General features: G+C 43.3%; 1 protein-coding gene across 1 annotated transcript; it reads right to left on the bottom strand.

The window, feature by feature from the left end:
• Positions 1–1,136: 1,136 nt before the first annotated feature.
• CSRP3 (cysteine and glycine rich protein 3) lies at positions 1,137–9,449 on the bottom strand. Its single transcript, XM_054390526.1, has 5 exons — positions 9,338–9,449; positions 5,042–5,210; positions 3,578–3,713; positions 2,607–2,700; positions 1,137–1,219 (listed from the first exon to the last, which is right to left on the bottom strand). The coding sequence occupies exons 1-5, from the start codon at positions 9,447–9,449 to the stop codon at positions 1,137–1,139; spliced, it is 594 nt and encodes a 197-aa protein (XP_054246501.1).
• Between the last annotated feature and the right edge of the window lie 10,039 nt (positions 9,450–19,488).

Below are 19,488 nucleotides of genomic sequence, written 5' to 3'. Positions count from 1 at the left end.
TGTAATAAAATAGAACTTTATGCTTCTAAGTGTGTTTTTTACAGATTGAAATAGATTCAAGGGCTGTGTGACCAGTGAAGTGTTTAAGAAAAGGTAAGCACAAAGCCATAAGGAAAAGCCTGACTCTTTGTCTTTATGTTTGCGTATTTGTATCTCCTTTTAGTGTATGAAAATGGGGGAAGCTGATGAGGGAAAATAGGAGGGGGACTTAGTCTCAGCTGCATGCATGGATCTTTGCTGGCTAGATGTCAGCCATGTTCACAAGAAAAGGCTACAACATAACCTGGAATGCCCAGCAGGGCAGTGAGGCTTTTAATGCAAGTCCAAGTAGCTGATAATGAAAACAAGCAGGGAAACAGATCAAGGTCAGAAAATTAAATACCATCAAGAACTGACAACATGAGAGTAAAGTAGACTGATGAAACACAATTCTTGTGATTAAGATAATGGGGGGTTTTGTTCATCTCTCTTCAACACGTTTGTCTGTGGCACTGTAGAACATAAAAGCCCAAGCAAATACAAATAAAAATAATGTGAAGCAGTATCAGTACTTTATTGTAGCCTGGAAACATCCAATAACAAAACTGACAAGACTGTATTCGAAGGAAATACTGTTCTTCTTCAGAAGTATCTGCCTTGGAGAAAAAGAATTTAAAATCCTTTTTAGTTGTCTCCAAGTGATTAATATCTGCTTTACCATAACAAAATGTCAGCATGTTCCAAACGCTTCTAGGAGATAGGTAGAGATACAGACAGCATAGGAGCCTGAAGGAAGGAAACCACAGCCTGAATTGGGGCACTCTGCCCCTTGTGCTTCAGAGGGTATCTCTTTATGGGACAGAGTGCTGAGTCTCTAACATTCCAGTCTAAAGTGTGGTCAATACTAGTGTAAGAAGCAGTACTGTTCCATTGAGGATTTTTGTCTTTATTTACTGTAAAACAAACATGAATCTTGGTTCAGCACTGTACCTTTAACTATTCTAAAGAATTTCTTAAGATACAAGCTCACAGGGTTTTTTTTTTTCTGCAAGTAATAAATGCCCTAGGTTCTTAGCAATATGTGAGGTGTAATGTTTCACTTCACAGCTCATACTTGGTGGCATCAGGAGCAGTTGGAGTGTTGCATCCATTTCTTCTCATTCACACTCTTCTTTCTTTTCCACTTGAGTGAGGCCACCAAATCCAATTCCTTTGGGACCAAAATTTTTTGCATAGCAAACTGCAAAAGAAGGAGGGAGGTGAATGGTATCTGAGGGGGGTGGGTGTCATGCTCTTTTGGGTGGTTCACAGTGATAAGACAAGGAACAATGGATTCAAACTTGAACATAGAAGATTTCACCTCAACATGAGGAGAAACTTCTTTACAATGAGGGTAGCAGAGCACTGGAACAGGCTGCCCAGGGGGTTGTGGAGTCTCCTTCTCTAGAGACTTTCAGAACCCACCTGGATGCATTCCTGTGCAGACTACCCTAAGTGATCCTGCTCTGGCAGGGGGGTTGGACCTGATGATCTCTTGAGGTGCCTTCCAACCTCTGATGTACTGTGAGATTGTGACTTTCCCAGAAGTGTCAGTAGGTTCTAACAGTGAAACTGGAATCATTTGAATTAAACCCAAGTTGCATCTGATCATCTTCAAAAAAGAAAAAAGCCCACAAAGAAACTGTGCATTAAAAATCTTAAGTGGCATCTTCATTAAAGCTCCTTCCTTGTTGGGAAAGAATCAGTGAAATTTGATCTGTGTGACTATTACAGACTGAAGATTAAATTGGAAATTTGCAAAGGTTAAAAACCTACAGCACAGTCCAGAGCCTGCTGATGGTGGCTCAAACCATTCCATTTTAGCTGTGTTTTGCTGATTGTCTGTGGAGTTATTTATCACAGCTCTGCTAAGGAAGTAGTCATGGTTAGCATGCTTCTCCAGATATGCTAATCTGATCACTTGCAGCTGTCAGACTCTGCCCCAAGTCACAGAAATTAAGTATTCTGCTTTATGGTTTGCTGTATAAAGTTTAACCTAGGATATTAAAACTTTGCATATTTTCCCCCTTAAGCTATTTCTGAGAGTCAAGTGAAGTCTGTGAACTTTCATGCTGTAAGAAGAACATCTGGGTGCATAATTTAGCATTAATGTGTTAGCTACCAGTATAGTGGAAGTATCTTTTAACTTTTGCTGGCAAGAATCCAGACCAGGACTGTGACCTTAAAGGAATGACCTCTGAAGATCTTGATCTTTGTGGATTGGTTGTGGGTTTTGGGGTTTGTTTTTAGTGAGTGACATTGTGCAGGTACAAGAGTCTGCCCAGAAGGTATGGCAGGATTCCTGGTGCAGGGTCTGAGAACAGATCTAAGAGGTTATCACACTTGTAGAAGAATTACTTTAAAAAAAACACTTTAAAATGTAAAGGTTAATAGCAGAAGATGCAGCTGCACTGTTACTGTAGCTCTTTGCTTTCAGAAAACTGTCAAAGGAAAAAGATAAAATGACATTTCAAGAAGTTAAGCATGCAAAAAGGTAGCTCAGGGTGGCAATACTGGCTCTGTAAAGCCTAATTTTAGATGAACTAATTTTAGATGGGTAAGAGAGTTCAGCTCATTCCAGTTCTTACCTTTACAGTAGAGCTCTCCATCCTTGTCTGTAACATTTGTTGATTCCAAACTCTTCCCACAGATAGCGCAGCGGAAGCAGCTCTTGTGCCAAGGCTGAGGAAATTAAGACAATTCCTAGTGTGTAACAGAAAGTGCACAGCCAGCAGGTACAGGACACAACTTGTTGCCTTTGATGAAAAGGTCAGCATTGTTTTCTTGGTCTTGTCGCTTCCATTTTCAGTCATTCTAGGTTAGTCTTTTTTGTGTGAGTCAATGACTGTGTTAGCCCAGATCAAGATCTTATCTAGGGACTTTGTTCTTAATGGAGCTCTAGTGAAAAAGCAGGGAGCTATAGAAATTACTCTTGTTTGGGCCACTTCTTTGCTGTGCAGACACAGTATTCTAGGGAGAATTCCTAGAGCAGAACACTAGCAGGTCCTGTGAGACAGGCTGTTGGTTTTCCAGTCACAGAAACTCTTTAATATACAGATAGATGATTAAGTTCTGGCAATCCCCAGAGCTGGTAGTGGAATAGCAGTGATAGAAGAGCCAGCCTGTGCAGTAGCCAGGAGTTGTTCATCAGACGTCTCTGCTATGGGGACAGGATGGGGGAGCTGGGGTTGTTCAGCCTAGAGAAGAGAAGACACTTGGGGGACCTTAGAGCTGCATTCTAATACTAGAAGGGATGCTACAGGAAGGCTGTAGAGGGACATGGGGAAATGGTTTGAAGCTGAGGGGAGAGTAGAGTTAGACAGATCTTAGAAAGAAATTTCTCAGTACAGTGGTGGTGAGACTCTGGAACAGGTTGCCCAGAGAGGTTGTGGATGCCTCCTCCCTGGGGATGTTCAAGGCCAGGTTGGATGAGCCCTTGAGCAACCTGGGCTAGTTGATTCTATATAGATATGATCCATATACATATCCATGATTGATGGAAACCTGTTGTCACCATGATAAAATGTGTTTGGTTTGTAGTGCTGCAGTAACTACTTACTTTTCCTCCTCCCATGATCTTCTCTGCAGCATAGACGGATTTGCCACAGCGGGGACATTTATCCACATCTGCCACCTTCTTGGCAAACTTGGAGGCATTGGTTGGTGTGGAAGGGCGAGCAGACTTGGGTGACCCCCTGAAACAAAAGCTCTCAGAGTTCTAAAATGTTACCTTAATTCTAGAAACATGATTTTGGGATTTTTTTTTTTATAAGGGATAAAAAAGTACTAAATTACAGGTCTTAGACATGCAAAAGGAGGGGAGAAACATACAATGGAAGTATTGAATTCTGAATAGTGTGGTTGAAAAGCTGATACTGTAACCATTCATGTTACCTATTTGGGGCTGAATACATGGAGCTGACAGCAGCCACATGCAGTAAAGTTGATATTTAATGAAAAGTTAATGTAGAAATTAATGTTTTCTCATTGAGAGGCAAGAGGGAGAACCCAAGCAAAAGGCCTCTCTGTTCTTTGTACCTGGCTGTCTGCTGGTACTCAGTGAGTGGAAAGTAAAAATTCCATTTTTACATGCAGTTCTTTCATTAATGACTGCAATGCTTGCAGAAGGAGCTGGGGGTCTTAGCTGGCATAGGGTCAAAAGCACCTCAGAGAAGTAGTTTTGTATTTCAGGAGTTTGTGCTTTGTGCCTCTGTGCTGGCTTAAAGCCTTTCACAGGATGACTTTTGAGTTACCAGATTGTTGGACTGCAACAGGTCATTAAATCTGCAGGACATGAGAGGTTTTTGCTGCAGAGCTCTGCCTGTAATGGATTCATATCTTACAAGGAGCTGCAGTTAAATACATTATTTAAGCTTTTCTTTCCTGTACAGCGTATTGGTTAATTGGTTTCTTTATACCAGCAGAAAGCATTGTTGATTTGGAAACGTGCAGCTTTGGGAGTCATAGGAAAATACTATTAAAATGTCCTGTCAAAGATAATTGTGTGCCTTGGGAAAGCTGTATCCCATTAGAATTCCTTTGTTCAGACATACCCTTGGTGTGTTTGTAAGTGGTGTTTGAGCCATAGGGAGGGTTTGGAAGTGTTCTTTTCTCCATTGAGAGGAGAGCTGACAGTATGTGGTAGTGTGCTTATTGCTCTGGCAGCAGAACTTAACTCTATTTTAGCCTCTGAGGTAAAAAAGGAGAATTCCCATGCTCTGTAGTGAATGTGACTTTACCACTCTGCTACTAATGGCACATTGGAATCACAGTCAGTCTTTACATCTGTGCTGTCATATCAAGGCTACTTCTGCAGAATAACTGAAGGAGGAGATCATTTATAAAGAAGGCTTAGAGAGACTGGACATCATTAAAAACTCTTTAGTTGCTGTGTCCACTGAAAGAAGGGTGGTAGGGAAGTCTGCTCTGCTACCTCTGCTAGTTGTTATGGCAACAGAATGAAATATCTACACTACCCTGCTGGGTGACCAGAAAAAGGTGCTGTCAGTGGGGTTTCACTCACTGTTGCAGGTTCAAGCCCAGATGGTCGCCAGTGTCGGTGCTGAGACATCCTGCCCCTTGTCCAAAGCCAATACCTTTGGGACCATATTTTCTCCCGTAACAAGTTTTGCAGTAGATCTCAGACTCGTGAGCTGCCACCGTGGTGCTGTCCAGAGCTTTTCTGCAAGCCACTGCAAAGGGGAGGAGAGGCTTGAGTTTTTACTTTATGTGATTACAAATACTGTTTATTTTTGTTTGTCTTTAAAAATAGAGGAGCAGGAGGATGTTAGGCTGCAGCTAGTATAAAACTTGCCCAGGCTGTGTGTGCATGCAACCTCCTCTTCCTCTGCCGCTCTAAAGTGACACCCCAATCCTACAAAGATCATGGGCTCATTGAGATGATTTCTCTACATCTGTGAAGTTTAAGGTGAATTTGAGATCATCACCCTGAACCTCACACCTTAGGAAGAAAAGGGAAGTCACTGGGGTGCTCGTTCTAGTGTGCATCTGCACCTTTCAAAATGGTCACCCTGAGACTGTGGTGGCTTTGTCATCTCATACCAGGCTGTTTTCATGTGGAGGGTCTGATGTACAGACCATGTCCAGGCAGAGCCACACAGCACATAGGCTTTCAGTGATTTGTTTGAGGCATGGTGCAGGGCAAACCAGTGGTCCTGGGACACTGGTAGTCTCAGCTCTGTTAGGCTTCCTCCAGGATGACAAAGAGTAGAACTGTAGCTGTTCCTAAATCAGAAGCCTATTCCTGTTCATGTTTATCACAGAGAAATGCTGCTTGGCTTGGCTCACTAGGAAAGGTCAGGGAGAGTTCCAGGCAGAAGATGCCCAACATTCCTAAGGGAACACAAGTTGCGTTAATTTAAACCAAACTTCAATGTGGAAGGACTAAAAGCTATTGTGTGCTACAGGTGGTCACTTGAGGGTCTCAGCAAGCAAGTATTCATGTTCTGAGAAACAAGCTGCACCTAGAGCTAACCAGCATGCTGAGGCTGCTCTCACACATGGTTACGCTCATTGAGTGGCTGTGGATTGCTCTCTCCACAGCTCTTTGCTCATCTTAAACCTGGTCAGCATTTAGAGGCTGAATTCTGTTACTGTTCCAGTGGATCCCCTTGCTGCTTATGCATGGAAACTGGACAGTAATGGGTGGATGAAGAATAGTAGCTCCATTCCTTACCTGCTTAGTGACTGCGTGTGCAGCACTGATTTGGGAAGTTGGTGTGAGACAGCCCCACCCCATGAGGAGAGGACTAAGCTTTCAGTTGGGAGTGCTTGTACAACATCATGGGCTTGAAGTGTGCTTAAAAAAATTAACATTTCAACACTTACTGTTTGTTCACTGTGACAACAGTGACTGATGGAGGGGGAGAAAAAAATAGGCAAAAACTTAAACTTTCTTTCCAACCTCTTGTGGGCTGGTAGTAGCTGGGGAAATCGAGTTGCTTAGCTCATGTAAACAGCAGAAACTTGTGAAATACAGAAGCACTGAAAGTGGGTGGAAGTTCCAGCTCTGGGAGAGCTAGCTGTTTGATTAGTCCCTTTTCCCTGTCTTTATTTGAATTCTCCTGCTGTGAGTCTAAAATGTGTCCACATCAGGGACTTTAATATGATACTAGAACCAGCTTTAATTCTGTCACTGTGTTGTGGAGAGAGGAAAATATTTTGCAAGGACCTTTGTAGTTAATGAAATAAAACTAGGGACTCTTGTAAATGTGTGAACCTGATCTCATCCTGCTACAGTTTCCTCTGCTTTGAGATGATAATTATGTTTGCTAAGGGAGTTAAGGGATGATGGAAACTCTAGCAGTAGATAAAGTGTTTCTATTTCTGGTACCTTAGGGATAGAGTATCAATTCACCACAACAGATGGAGCAAAAGCCCTTGAAGTGCTATTGTGGAACTAACTTGGAGACCTGTCATCTGCCAGCAGATACCATTCAGCAGCCAGCACTGAGGAGGCTCAGGTTGATGGCAAGAGATCCTGCCAAATATCCATCACAGCTGTGCTCTGATTGAAAGCTGACAGGGAGACAAGGTAGGTAACCAGCAGTCTCCATGGGAAGGAGGCTGTGCTGGGAAGAAGTTTCTCTCTTCATATTTGTAGGGAGAAGCTCTGGAGTGAGTGTGATTTGCAGACCAGCTTGTTTGATTCTTACTGTTAACAGCTTGGTTTGAGCTCATAGTTGTGCCCCAATGGAACTTTTTCATCAGGAAATGCTGGTGTGTTTAGTGTGTCTGCTCAAATATCATGGAAAAGATCAGACTATATTGCAGATATACTTACTATAAAAAAATATACAAAAGCTCAGCTAAGTAGGTTAACTATTTCTGTACCCAAGATTAGGCTGGGGAGGATTGGTTTGCTTCTGCTGAGAAATGAAATCCTGTAATTGGTTCATTGAAAAGCCATGAACATGATACATGATACTGAGGGTGAATCATGGGAGAGGTGAAGCCAATTAACATACCTCTCATATGCCAGCTGGGCTTGGGTGCATCTTTAGGTTTTGACCTTAAACACACCTCTGCTGGGAATGCTTTTTTTAGTGTCTTGCCTATCAGTAGCTTAGTTCTGACTTACAACTACAAGGGAATAATAATAATAACAGTAACCCAAACAAAACCAAGTCAAACAGACAAACAAAAAAGCCTCCACAACAAACCTAACGAGCAGTCAGCCAAGTCACTGAGTTTGTTTATCATGATTCACTGAAATAAAAGTCAGTTCTGCTAATAATGAAGCTTTAACCTGTTCCAGTATTAGGTGGGAGAGAGATGTTACTATCTCTGCCCTTTTGGGGCAGCTGTTTATTTTGATGAGATACTGGAGAGCCTTCTCATTTATCATTTTTTTTGCTGTATTTCCTAGCATTTGATAAAGTGCCAGAGAAAGTTTTCTCCTAATTGCTACATTCACATCCCTCTCCCTTTACTTTCTCTGATATCTGACATTAATTGTTACAGGCAGCACATGGAAGCAATCAGGAGTCTCTTGTTCTCACAAAAACTGAGATTATTTCTTTTTACCATTCAGTAAGAATTGGCTGAAGGTTGTCAATTAACTGAATGCTTTCTGAGGGAATTCTTCCTTACTCAGTCTTTTAGGCATCTCTTGCAGGACACTTGGAGAGAGGCAAAAACAACTCAAATGTGTCTCTTGGACTATTTCTGTGTAACATTGTACTGTGTCATCTAAGCATCTAATAGCAACCCTATGCCTCCAAATGACAATTTACCCATCCAAGGAAAAGGTAAAAAATTAGATTCAGTGTCTTCTAAGCTGTCATGCCAGAATTCATGCTGCAAAGGGAATGAACCTCAAGCAGTGCCTGCAAAATAAACTATTTAGCTGTCTTTGGCTCTTACCAGATTGCTTACTCTCTCCACAAAGGGCCAACAGAACTGAACTGATACCTGCTCTCTGATTTGTCAAGTCCTAGCTCATCTGCAGAGAAGGCAGAATTCCTGGAAGCTATCTGCCAAACTTGACAGAAGTGCATGGAGTGAAAAGTGAAATGTGGGGAAGGAGGAGCCTCAGGCACTTTCAGGGTGTAGGTGGAAGGTTTTGGTGACACTGACACACAGCTTTGTTGTGTGAAATGAGTTAGTGTTAGGATTCACCATTGAAGTAGTCATTTCCTCTGATACCTTAACAAGACATTCTTATCAATGCTGTTTGTTTTCTTCTTCTAGACTTTTGTACTTGAAGCAAACTCATAATATGCTACTTTGTAGGACAGAATGCTCTTGGGGATGGACCTAGATGCCATGATTCTGCAGCACTCTGCTGTCCCTAACAGTAATCACCAGAGCCAGGAGCCTGAGAGGCAGATTGCTCTGGGTAAAGAGCTAGAAAAGTGGGCTGTGGAGTGGCATGATGGAATTCCAGAAACTGGCTGCTGCTTTCAGAACAGGTACAGCCATTTTCCACCCTTCTGTCACTAAAAGGATGGGAAACGGCTCTCAGCTTTAGTTTTCTAGAGAGTGATAAGAATCCATCTCACTGAGCTGTGCTTCAGGTAGGGTAATCAATGTGACTGCCCTCTACTTCAGGCTTTCCCAGAAGGTTGGTTCATAAGCTTTAAAGAACTTTCCCTGTATGGGATTCAGCCTGATGCTGGTTGTTTCTACCTTCCTCTCCATTGCTTAGTGTGTTTAGCTTGCTGCAGGTGTCCTGTGAGCAAACTTGTGGAGTTGGGGAAACAAAGTTGTATAAAAAAGTAAAATTAGTAGCTTTAATAAAAGCTCTAGATAGGGCTGTGGGAATAGTGTGAAGTTGAAAGAGTGTAGCTCAGCTTACTGCAGAGGAAGCAGCTCTTGTGAAAACTCCTTCCATTGCACTGGATTTCCTCAGCATGGTAGACTGTCTTGTCACAGGCACCACATTTGGCTCCACCTCCCCAGTTTGGCATCCTTGGATCTGAAGGGTAACCTGGAAAATCAGATTACAGAAATATGCATGTGACAGCAAAAGTGAGTAACTTTGAACAGAACAGTTTGATTTATTCTATTTTATTATTATTATTTTCCTCTCTCCAGTCAATTGCTGTTGCATACCTGCAAGATGCTGGATCTCTGTGCAGTGGCAGGAATGTGTCCTAGCCCTGGGTGAGGGTACTAACCTGATGCTTTGGGGGGCAAAGACCCTCTAAATCCTCTGTCCTGTGTGACCCTTTTTTGTGAATAAGGATATTCCTTAGCCTGATGTATTGTGATGGTAAATACACAAAATGATTTTGAGATACTTCAGTGAAAAGGATCCAGAAGGATCACTCAGATCTAGGATTTCTTTCCCAAACTATAGTCATTTTCTTTCAGTCCTGCCCTCCCTTGTATCCTGGGGTAGCCTTTTCCCCTCAGTTTTTGCTTTGTGTGTATTGATCTGGTTTTGTAAGGAAATGTTTCATGGATGCTAACAAACACATCAGAGCTTTGCTGGAGTTTAAGCAGAAGTGTGGACAGTGTTTGGCATTACATTTTCTACAGAAGAGTGTCCTGCCTAGGTTCTCTGCCAAGAGACAGCACATGGTGTTACTCATGCCTCTCCAAAGCTGCTGCTTGTCCACCCAGGGCCACAGGAGCTTCCTCAGTGACAGGTAGAAAGGCAATTTTCTGTCTCAGTTTCATTGCATTTTGTAGAGTTCATACCTGGATAATTCCTCTTAGAATTTTAACAAATGTGTGGTGTTCTTTCAGAGAACCCTTGAATGGGAACAAGTTGTTTATTGCCATGATGAATCCCTCAGAAAACAGCTGCAAGAGATCAGTGCTGCACAGCCACTATAAAGTAATATAGAGAGATTTCTGAGGTGCTTGAGGCATGTTTTTCTTTGTTTCTAAAATCTAAACACCCAAGAAGAAAAGGAGTAGTGGTTACTGTTCCAGTCCTTGCTGGTGCAGGTCCTGTTGAAGTGACTTGCCCAAGGTCACACAGGAGGGCAGTGTCAGAGCCAGGAGCCCAGCTTAGGTCACCTGCCAGCAGGGTCCCTCCCTGATGATTGTGCTGTCACACAGCTGAAACAGCCCCAGCCTAGGGTTTGCCCTTCTGTTTTCTTGTTTGAGTCATCGTTTCTAGAAAGCCTGGGATGTCATCTTGTCACCTGCACATCCTATTATCAGGTTGTTCCCAGCTCCTGGCACAGGCCTTCCTTCTCCTTCTTGGAAAACCAGTCACCTTCTTATTATAGTCCTTTTGAAGGCTGCTTGTGCTATTTGTGTTTGATTCAATTCACCATAAGATGATATTCTTAACTAAGAAGAGGATTTTGAGTGCTGAATTGAGCCTGCAACCTAAGAATTTCCTTCTGAGGTCAAGTGAGGGGGAGAGGGGGGGAATTTATCCCAGCAGCTGGGTAACACACCAGGCATGTTCAATGGCCTGCATTTGAGGCTAATATGTTGCTGTGTCTGGACACTGGACCCTAATGGTCCCTGTTTATTGTCATCTCAGTCTGCATTTCAGAATGAAAGGAACAGTTCCTACATGCCAGCTCTGCAGGCTGAAGCTGAAGGGAATTCCTTCTGCTAACTACCACCAGAAATCAGGCAGTGGGTAGCAGACATCTGCCCAGCATAAGGGAGGTGGCCTGGGAGCATGCAGACAGCACAACACTGAGGATGTAGCCATGTAGGCTTCACAGGCAGTGTTTGATAACAGTGCCGACAGCAGCACATCCAAACATCTCTGCTTTAGTACTGCACTCATTAGTCTGTCCTTAACCCTGTGTAATTAGCTATTCACTGTTGTGACTGTTACCTGCATACCTGTCATCCTCATGTGAGATCCAGTCCCTCCTCCCCTTTGTGAGGCTGATTTATGCTCAGCTGAACAACCTCCCAGCTCAATCAGCCTAGTCCTCTGCTGTCATGCAGCAGCAGCATCCTTAATCTCCTTCAGACCCTGTCAGCTCTCATGGGAGGCTGTTCACCAGCGAGCTGCTCTGACAGGTGGAAAACAGTAGTGAGGCAGAAAGGAAGGGAAACTCAGCTTGTCTTTGACTCTGTTTATCTGTAATGTAAGGAGTAAGAGGGAAAATCTGATGTAGCTGAAAAGAGAAACAAAAATAGCTCATGCAGGGAGCAGACTACATGGTCCCTTCTTGCTCAGTGAAGGCTTTACTGAACAGCATTATTAAAATCTTTTCTATTTCTTTTAAATGGAAGTTAAAAGAACAGAGAAAAATCTTTCACACAGGTAAAATCTTTTTGTCTTATTCTACCATTCTGTATTTTCTTCTGGTTTTGTATTCATGCCATTTCCTTCTCTTATTAAAAAAAAAATAGTTCACATGATGGCTCAACCATTTGGAGAGAAGGAGGAGTGATGTGAGATCAAAATCAGTCTTGTGACACTTTCTTGAAAATTAAAGGATTTTTGTTTTCCTGATTTTTCTTTTTTCCCCGCTTTCAAATCAAGCTGGCAGTTGCACCCCTTCCTGGCTGCAGCAGCACTGAGAGCTGCATAGGAGAAGAGTGGTTTATACCTCCAGCCTCTGACCAACTTCTGCTGGTTTAGTTCCCCTCAAAGGCGGCACACCAAGCATCCCAGTCTGTGGCAGTGGGATACTTGTTGGAAAGCAGCTCTAATTACATCATTAGCTGAAAGGGAAAAAATAATCTTTGCAACTCTGATAACATGTGATAGTGAACCTTGTGCTCTTAGGGGCTGTGGTTAGAGCTCTTGAAAGAAGCATTGCTGCTTGGGCTAATTATAGTGTCATGACTGGGCATGGACAAGCATTTTCCATGCTTTTTTGGCATCACCTGATGGGAAGCTGTAGGAGAAAGAAGTCACAGTAAAAACGTTCCCAGAAGGATACTGGTGTGAGTGGCAGTGTGTGCAGTGATGTCTGTGCTGCCTGGTTTACAGCTGGGTGAGCTACCAGGGCAAGCCTCTGCTCCTCCTGTCCTTGTGTTCATCTCTCAGCACTGAGCTGCAGTGGCCATCCCTGCAGATGCTGCCTGTGCAGCAAGTAAATGCCACAGGGTATGTGGCACTGGCAGGTTTCTACTCACCTACATTATAATCATGGCTAAAACTTCATCCTTGCAATATGCAAGTGGAACTCTGTCTCCTATTTGGCATAAGAAAAAAAAAAACAAAACCCACACCCAAAACCTTAGTTTCACTCAGTTTGATGCCAGTATCTAAATCCCCTTGAAATTCCCTGAACTTTGTTGTCTTGCTCTGGTGAAGTTGCAGTGACTGCTGAGCACAGGGTACCTGTTCTATTTTGGTGGTCCAGTGGGCAGCAGAGTGGGCTCATTCTAAATGTATTCAACATGTGACAGAGGAGCTTTGCCTGTTAGTATTGGAGAGGTTGGCAGGCACTCCTGGTACTGTTAAGCTGCAGGAGTGTTCTTGGACTTGATCTGATCATGTTCAGCAGCTTGTGTCGTTCCGCTTCGAAATGCTGCTGCTCTGAGGAGTAGCAGTTATGCACATGAGATGTGCAGCCAAGGATATGTGCTTTTTGTTATTCAGAGCTTGTAACACTACTCTGTAGGCAAGCCTCAGAGCAAAGAAGCTCTGCATGAGCAGGAGGAAATGTGAGCTGTCTTCTGCAGGGCATACTGTACAAATCTGGGTGTCATGTAACTTACTCTAATCACAGTGCTATTGATAAGGATAAAACCCAAAATACATTTAGATCCATTGAGCTAAGTGCATGCAATGGTGGCCTGATGAGGTTGTGTAGAGGAGCAAAAGGTGTGGTGCAGGTGAAGAAGATGCTGACAGTCCTTCTGGTGTTTCCTCACTCAGCACCAGGTTTTCCTTTGTAAGTGCTCACACGTTTGAGACCTGAGAGCTCAGGCCATGTCAGAGTGGGCTGCAGGAGTCACATACAGTGTGGCTGGGAGGATTATCTCAGGGTGCCGTATGTGCTGCAGGATGGCTCTGAAGGGGATAAATGGAATGGGAAGTGTTGGTCTTTGTGACCAGGTGGTGGTAGAAATGCGGAATGGGGCCCAACGGACAGGCTATGCCTTGCCTCTGTCTCTGTTTCAGTCCCAGCAAGCTGTTCAGTCTAGACTCAGTTAAAAGTATGGAGTACTGATTCCTTACCTAAGAAATAACCAATAGCAGATCACTGTAGGTGTTGAAATGCAAGTATGAAGTCTGCATTTGAAATTCTTTTCCAGCTGAAGTCTGTAGGAAATGGCAGTGCAGCCAGGACTTGGTCCCAGTATCTAATCAGAGCACTGCTGCTGACCTGTCCTGTGACCACCAGTGACTCATTCTAGTGTGCTGAGGGTTACCTCACCAGCACGGTGGGGATCAGGATAGATGGATAGCTTGCTTTAGAAAAGCAGGCAGAGAAGGCTGTCACAGGTCTGTGTCTTCCTCTGCAACTAACCCTCTCTGCTGGATTTCCTCGTGGTGTGCCTGCAGCGTAGAGCACAATCCCTGCCTCTGCATCTCCAGCAGCCTGGAGGTGTTTTTGTCAAGATCCCACCCACTGCAGGAAGCAGAACAGATACACACCAGAGAAAATGTTTGTTTGGAGAGTGAGCTCATTTAAGGCAGATGCAGTGCTGTTAGGTATTTGCAGTCATGTCCCTTCTGTTGCAGTGCATTTAGTGGGCTGTGCACACAGGTACACGGTGTCAGTGTCACACATTGAGCCACCCCCAGCATCTCACACTGACTGACATTTGTTCTTTCTTTCTGCAGTAAACCAGCACAGAGAGGCTGAGGGAGCAGGTGTAGGAAAGTGAACACTGATTTTTTTTTTTTTTTTTTTTGTTGACACAGGTCCTCTGGAAGGAAAAGGTTTTAACTGACTTGTTATGAAGTGTGTGATGTGTGGAGCTGAGGGGAAAAGCCAGAGTCTGTTCTGAGCCCTTTGCTTTCATCCCTGTCCTTCCACATTAGCTGTTTTCTGGCATAGCAATTCCACATTTCTTTTAAACCTTCCTTGGTGCACACTTTGGAGAGATTTCAGGTTGCATCCCCACAGAACTGTGACACCCCACTTGTAGAGCAGGGTGCTGAGCTCTGACTGAAAAACCAGCGACAGCCTCCTACACAGACTTGCATAAATGCACTGAGTTCACTTTGACTCAGGTGGCTGTGGGAAGCTGCATCCTTTTTCCAGACCTAATCCTGGGCTAGCAACTTTCACTTTTCCCACAAGATCCTTCCCTAAATCCTTATCCCCACACTAAGTCTTTTGAGTGCCAAGCACTACTGTTACAGACAGTGAAATGGTGCTGTGATGATTGAGAGCAGACAGAGAATTATTTTATCTGCACACAAGGCTTAGTCTTTGAAATAATTTTATCTTTAGGTAGAAAAGTTTTCCAAGTCCATATTTTCATTTTGTTTTTGAACTACCGAGGCTTTTCTGAAGAGTTGACCAATTGTGCTGTCCTCTAGAGCTTGAGTGATGGATGTGTGAATTCTCACTCTGCACTCATCAAGCCGTTTCCTCTGGAGGCTGCACAGAGGTTTTCTTCTCATTTGATGTAAACCAAATTGCTTGCTGACATTAAATATTTAGAGGATTTGAATTTTGGGGTGTTTTTTTGTTTTGTTTTGTTTTTTTAATGAATTATAGAACACTATTATCCAAGAGATTATGCAAGCATTTGAGTTGGAATGCTTGAAGAAGTGTGTGTAGAAAGAAAACCAACTTGTGGAAAACCTCATTTTGTAGCTTTCTAACAACTTTAAAGCTTTAGAAACCTGTGATCCCATCTCGAATTTATTCACAAGGTGTGCCTCATTAGTAAGGATTCCCGCAGCCTCTTCCTTCTAACACTAGTAGCTACTACCAGGCTGAGAAGCCCAGAAGAATCTCTTGGCTACTGCAGACGTGAAGCAGTGCTCGTAGCTCTGAAGGACTTGCATTTCTGTGCTATGCTTACACATTTTCCTTTGTCAAGCAAGAAGCTGTTTCTACCACCCAACACCCAAATCCTTCTATAAGACAGTCCTAGCAAAACCCAATATCCTCAACTTACCAGAGCTGCTGGATGCTTCTCCTTGTTTTCTTAGACCTTGGAGGGTTTGAAGGTGAGGGATTCCTGCACTCCCTAAGTGCAGCAGTGAGGGATTCCTGCGCTCCCTAAATGCAGTGGTGGCTGCTGTCAGCCCTATAAAAGCTGTGAGGGGAGGGGAATGGGAGAGGGCTTGAGGGATCTGAGCAATGCCATTGCTATCACCGAGCTGAAAATAACCTCTGACAAAAGCCTGGCATTTTGTTCCTTCTGTCCCCTTGTGAGTAGGTGGACAGCAATGCAGCCCCTCAGGTTACACCTAGAGGGCATTCCAGACTGCAGGCTAATGGATCAGAAATAAAGACTAAAGTTTCATGGTTGCTACTGCATCGCTTCCATGTGAATCATCCAAGAACAGTCCCTGAAATGAGGATTTAGTTGTGCATGGTCACAATGATAAAAATAAAGTCCCAAAAGAATTAGGAAAGCCAATCAAAACTTCTTTGTAGGAACCTTTGGAACTCAGCAGATTTACACCAAATGGAATTTCTTGATTGGATGGATGAAAGTGGTTTGTCTTTTAGGGGACAGAGAATTAGGGGTTTCTCTGTAGTCTTGAAACTGTTGCTGGCTTTAGGTATTAGGATAGTCAATATCTATAATGTTTTGCACGTCTAAAGCACTGCAGTTCCATTTGCCATGCCTCACTGGAGATGGATGATGCCACAGGCTTGGAGCCTGAAGTATGAGGCACTTAAAGTTCACTTTTTGCAATTTTATTTGAAGTGTTTTAAAGATTTAGAAGCCAATTCTCATTTTCTCCAAAGGAGTGTCTGAATTTAGAGACTTTCTTCAGTATCATGGACTTTGCTGTGTGTGAAAGAGCCAAGTCCTTACAGCCTGGGGACTAAACACCATAAGTCTGAAGCTGAGTCTCAGCTCTGGGACTTTCCTGGTAAGGAAATGAGATGCCAAACCCATGTCAGACTTGAAGATTTTTAGGGGTATGTTTGCAGAGGCTACTTTGAAAACTCTTAGGAGCTCCACTGACTGTTGAGTCCAGAAAAAAAAATGTTATAATGCAGAGACAGATCCTAGATGTAACGTTGGAGAGAGCTCAGTTTTCACTGATCCATCTCATAAGCACATACATACTTGGATGGATTTGCACCATAACCAACAAGAGGGAAAGCACTGGAGAAAGGCTTTTGTCCCTAGATGTCAGCAAGTATTTTCCTTTGAGTTTGTCAAGAACATTTAAAGGGAAAAGACAAGGAACAGCCTGTAGTTTCCTGGATTTGGTGGTGGTTCATTCCTGTGCTTCTGAGCTACCCCAGATACTGGGTGCCCCTATATGGAAGTGAGTCTTGTTGAGAGGCTCTTTACAGCAAAAAGGAGCAGTCAGACCAGTGTGGATTACTTGGCATTTCACATCTTCCCCTGGTCCACTGTGGCTGTCAGAGTCTGAGATTGGAAGAGCAGACTTGAAATACGCAGCTGGAGTGTACATGGGCATGAGGTTTGCTGCTGCTGGTGAGGGGGTGTAGTGTTTTCTGTAAATGAAAGGCAGGAATTAAAAGCCACTGCTCAGAGAGCTGGAAGGCAGCATAGCAAAAGAGAAGCAAGCTCAAGGATCAGAAGGACTTCCCTAGAGCCTGGCAGCAAAGCACATGGGTGCTCAGGTCACATCCCAGGGTAGGTGAGGTGAGTGGAAAGAGCAGCGAGCTCAGCTCATCAGAGCAACATGCAGGTCTTCTGGGGAGTGGGATCCTTGGAGCAGAGAAGTGGCAGCTTTTCAGCCTGCAAAATGAATGAGAATTAAGTGAAGTGCTGGGTGTTAAAAAGCCTGTGTGGAAGAGCACGCAACTGTTGACAGGAACCGAGGGACACAAGGGAGCAAGTCAGGATTTATGTTCAGCTTCTCAGAATAGAGCAGAGTTTGTGAGACCATTTCTCCAAGCCTGATTACTGCAGTTTCTTACTCTGTCAGCTGCCTTGTCCAAGAATGAAAGGTCTGTAGTTTGTTTCCTTTGAGTAATGAAAGTTTCTATCAGTCTCTGCCTTTGTACTTGTAGGATTAAATTGAAGGCATGTGTAAGGAAGAGCCATCAATTACCACTTTGGAGGAGAAATAATTTGTATTGCTGTAGTGAGAATTCATCCATTTTTCAGCTGTTTTTCTTCTCTCCTGCTCATGTAGGAGTGTTTCAGTAGTGATCCTATTCCATCTGATCTATTTTGTACTAAGATTTTGCATTATTAAAGAGCAAAACTAGTGACTTTTACTGTGTTAGCTGTTCTAGCTGATTTTTTTACCTCAGTCTAAGCCTGACTCTTGGGCTTTGCTGGCATGTCTCACCCGGAAAGGCAGAGAGTCTGTATGCTCCTTTAATGGGTTAGTTACTCCTTGTCATCTGAGTGTATGAGGTGGCTTCATCTGCCTGCTTTCAGCACAGAAGAGACTCAGCTGTAGAGATTTAAATGGAGCTGGGTTAGCTCAATTAACCTGCTTGATATGAAATTGCAAGAGGGGACAAACACCAGGTGGAAGCTAACATTGATCTTGAATAGAAAGCAGAAATTATCAGTACAGCCTTGGCATGGTGTGGGTACATCCAGGGGAGATGGGGCTCCCTCATCCAGGCCAGACCTTATCCTATTGCTGCAGTACCTGCACCTGGGATCTCTGCCACAAACTGGTTAGGTGGTTAAAAACCTTGGTCAAATATTATGAAAACTCTCAGGCTTGAAGCCTCTGCAGTGTCAGGAAAACCTAGAGTGCAAGTGTACTGTAGCAAGCACCTGACTCACACTTAGAGTTCAGTAGAAGAGAAGTGAGAGTGTTCACTTCCAACTCTAAGGTTGTCTGTTTACAGGATCAGAGGATGTTGGGGGTTGGAAGGGACCTCAGGAGATCATAAAGTCCAAGACCCTGCCAGAGGAGGGCCATAGAATCCAGCACAGGTTGCACAGGAATGGATCCATATGAGTCTTGAAAGTGTCCAGAGAAGGAGACTCCACAACCTCTGGGGAGCCTGTTCCAGTGCTCTGTGACCCTCACAAGGAATTTCCTCCTGATGCTGAGGTGGAATCTCCTGTGCTGTAGTTTATGTCCATTGGCCCTTGTCCTATCACAGGGTGCAACTGAGCAGAGCCTGTTTAGTTTGAGGCCCAGACCCTGTCACTTTTCTGTTCTGTGGCATCCAGGCTGCACGTCCCAGACTGCTCCAAGGTGCTAAAGCTACTCTGAATTCCAAATTCAGATGGGTGTTGGCTGCCATCTCTAGTGAGATGTTGCAGAGTTCAGAAGTCAGATTGAGTTACTTTGAAATCCCTTCCTGGTGAAATACCATTTTTCCCTTGCAAAGATGCCAGTGACTGTAGAACGGATTACTTAAGTTATTTAATTTGATCAAACAACAAAAAAGTCCAAACTTCAGTGTGATGTAAATTTAATCTGAACAAATTTATTTAAAAATACAGTATAAATAATTTTTAACTTATATAAAACTTGATTAGGAATTTTTTTCCTTTTTTTTTTTTTAGTTTGTTGGGTTTTTTTTAACTAACTATACAAAAGAGAATTATTGAACATAGGAACAAGAGATATTTAACTATGGTCTTTTTCATTAAGACAAAAAAAAAAGTATGTACACACTCACAGTACTTTTCTCTTGTGCAAAATCTGCACTGACTGACAGACTGTACCTTTCTATACAATTTCAGCTTACTTTGCATAGCAGAAAAGCACCACAAAACCCCCTCACTAGATACACAACTTTGTTGCTGTAATACTTCAAGTAAGCCTCTTGGAAAAAAATGATTAGGCATTAAAACGTCTCCTGCAGAGCCAGTTTGAAATGTAAAGCATGAATTAAGGCTATTACAGTACCGAGGTCTTTGCAATAGGCATCCAAAAGGCACGTGGTCCATCATACAACCCGAGGTGTGCAGTGTGTTAGCAGTAATTACACCTGATAACACAGTCAGCATTTTGAGATCCCAGAA

The sequence above is a fragment of the Indicator indicator genome, chromosome 21, assembly GCF_027791375.1.
Source record: "Indicator indicator isolate 239-I01 chromosome 21, UM_Iind_1.1, whole genome shotgun sequence".
Lineage (NCBI taxonomy): Eukaryota > Metazoa > Chordata > Aves > Piciformes > Indicatoridae > Indicator > Indicator indicator.
Note: the sequence above shows the minus strand (reverse complement) of the source record. Positions and strands in the feature narration are given on the sequence as shown.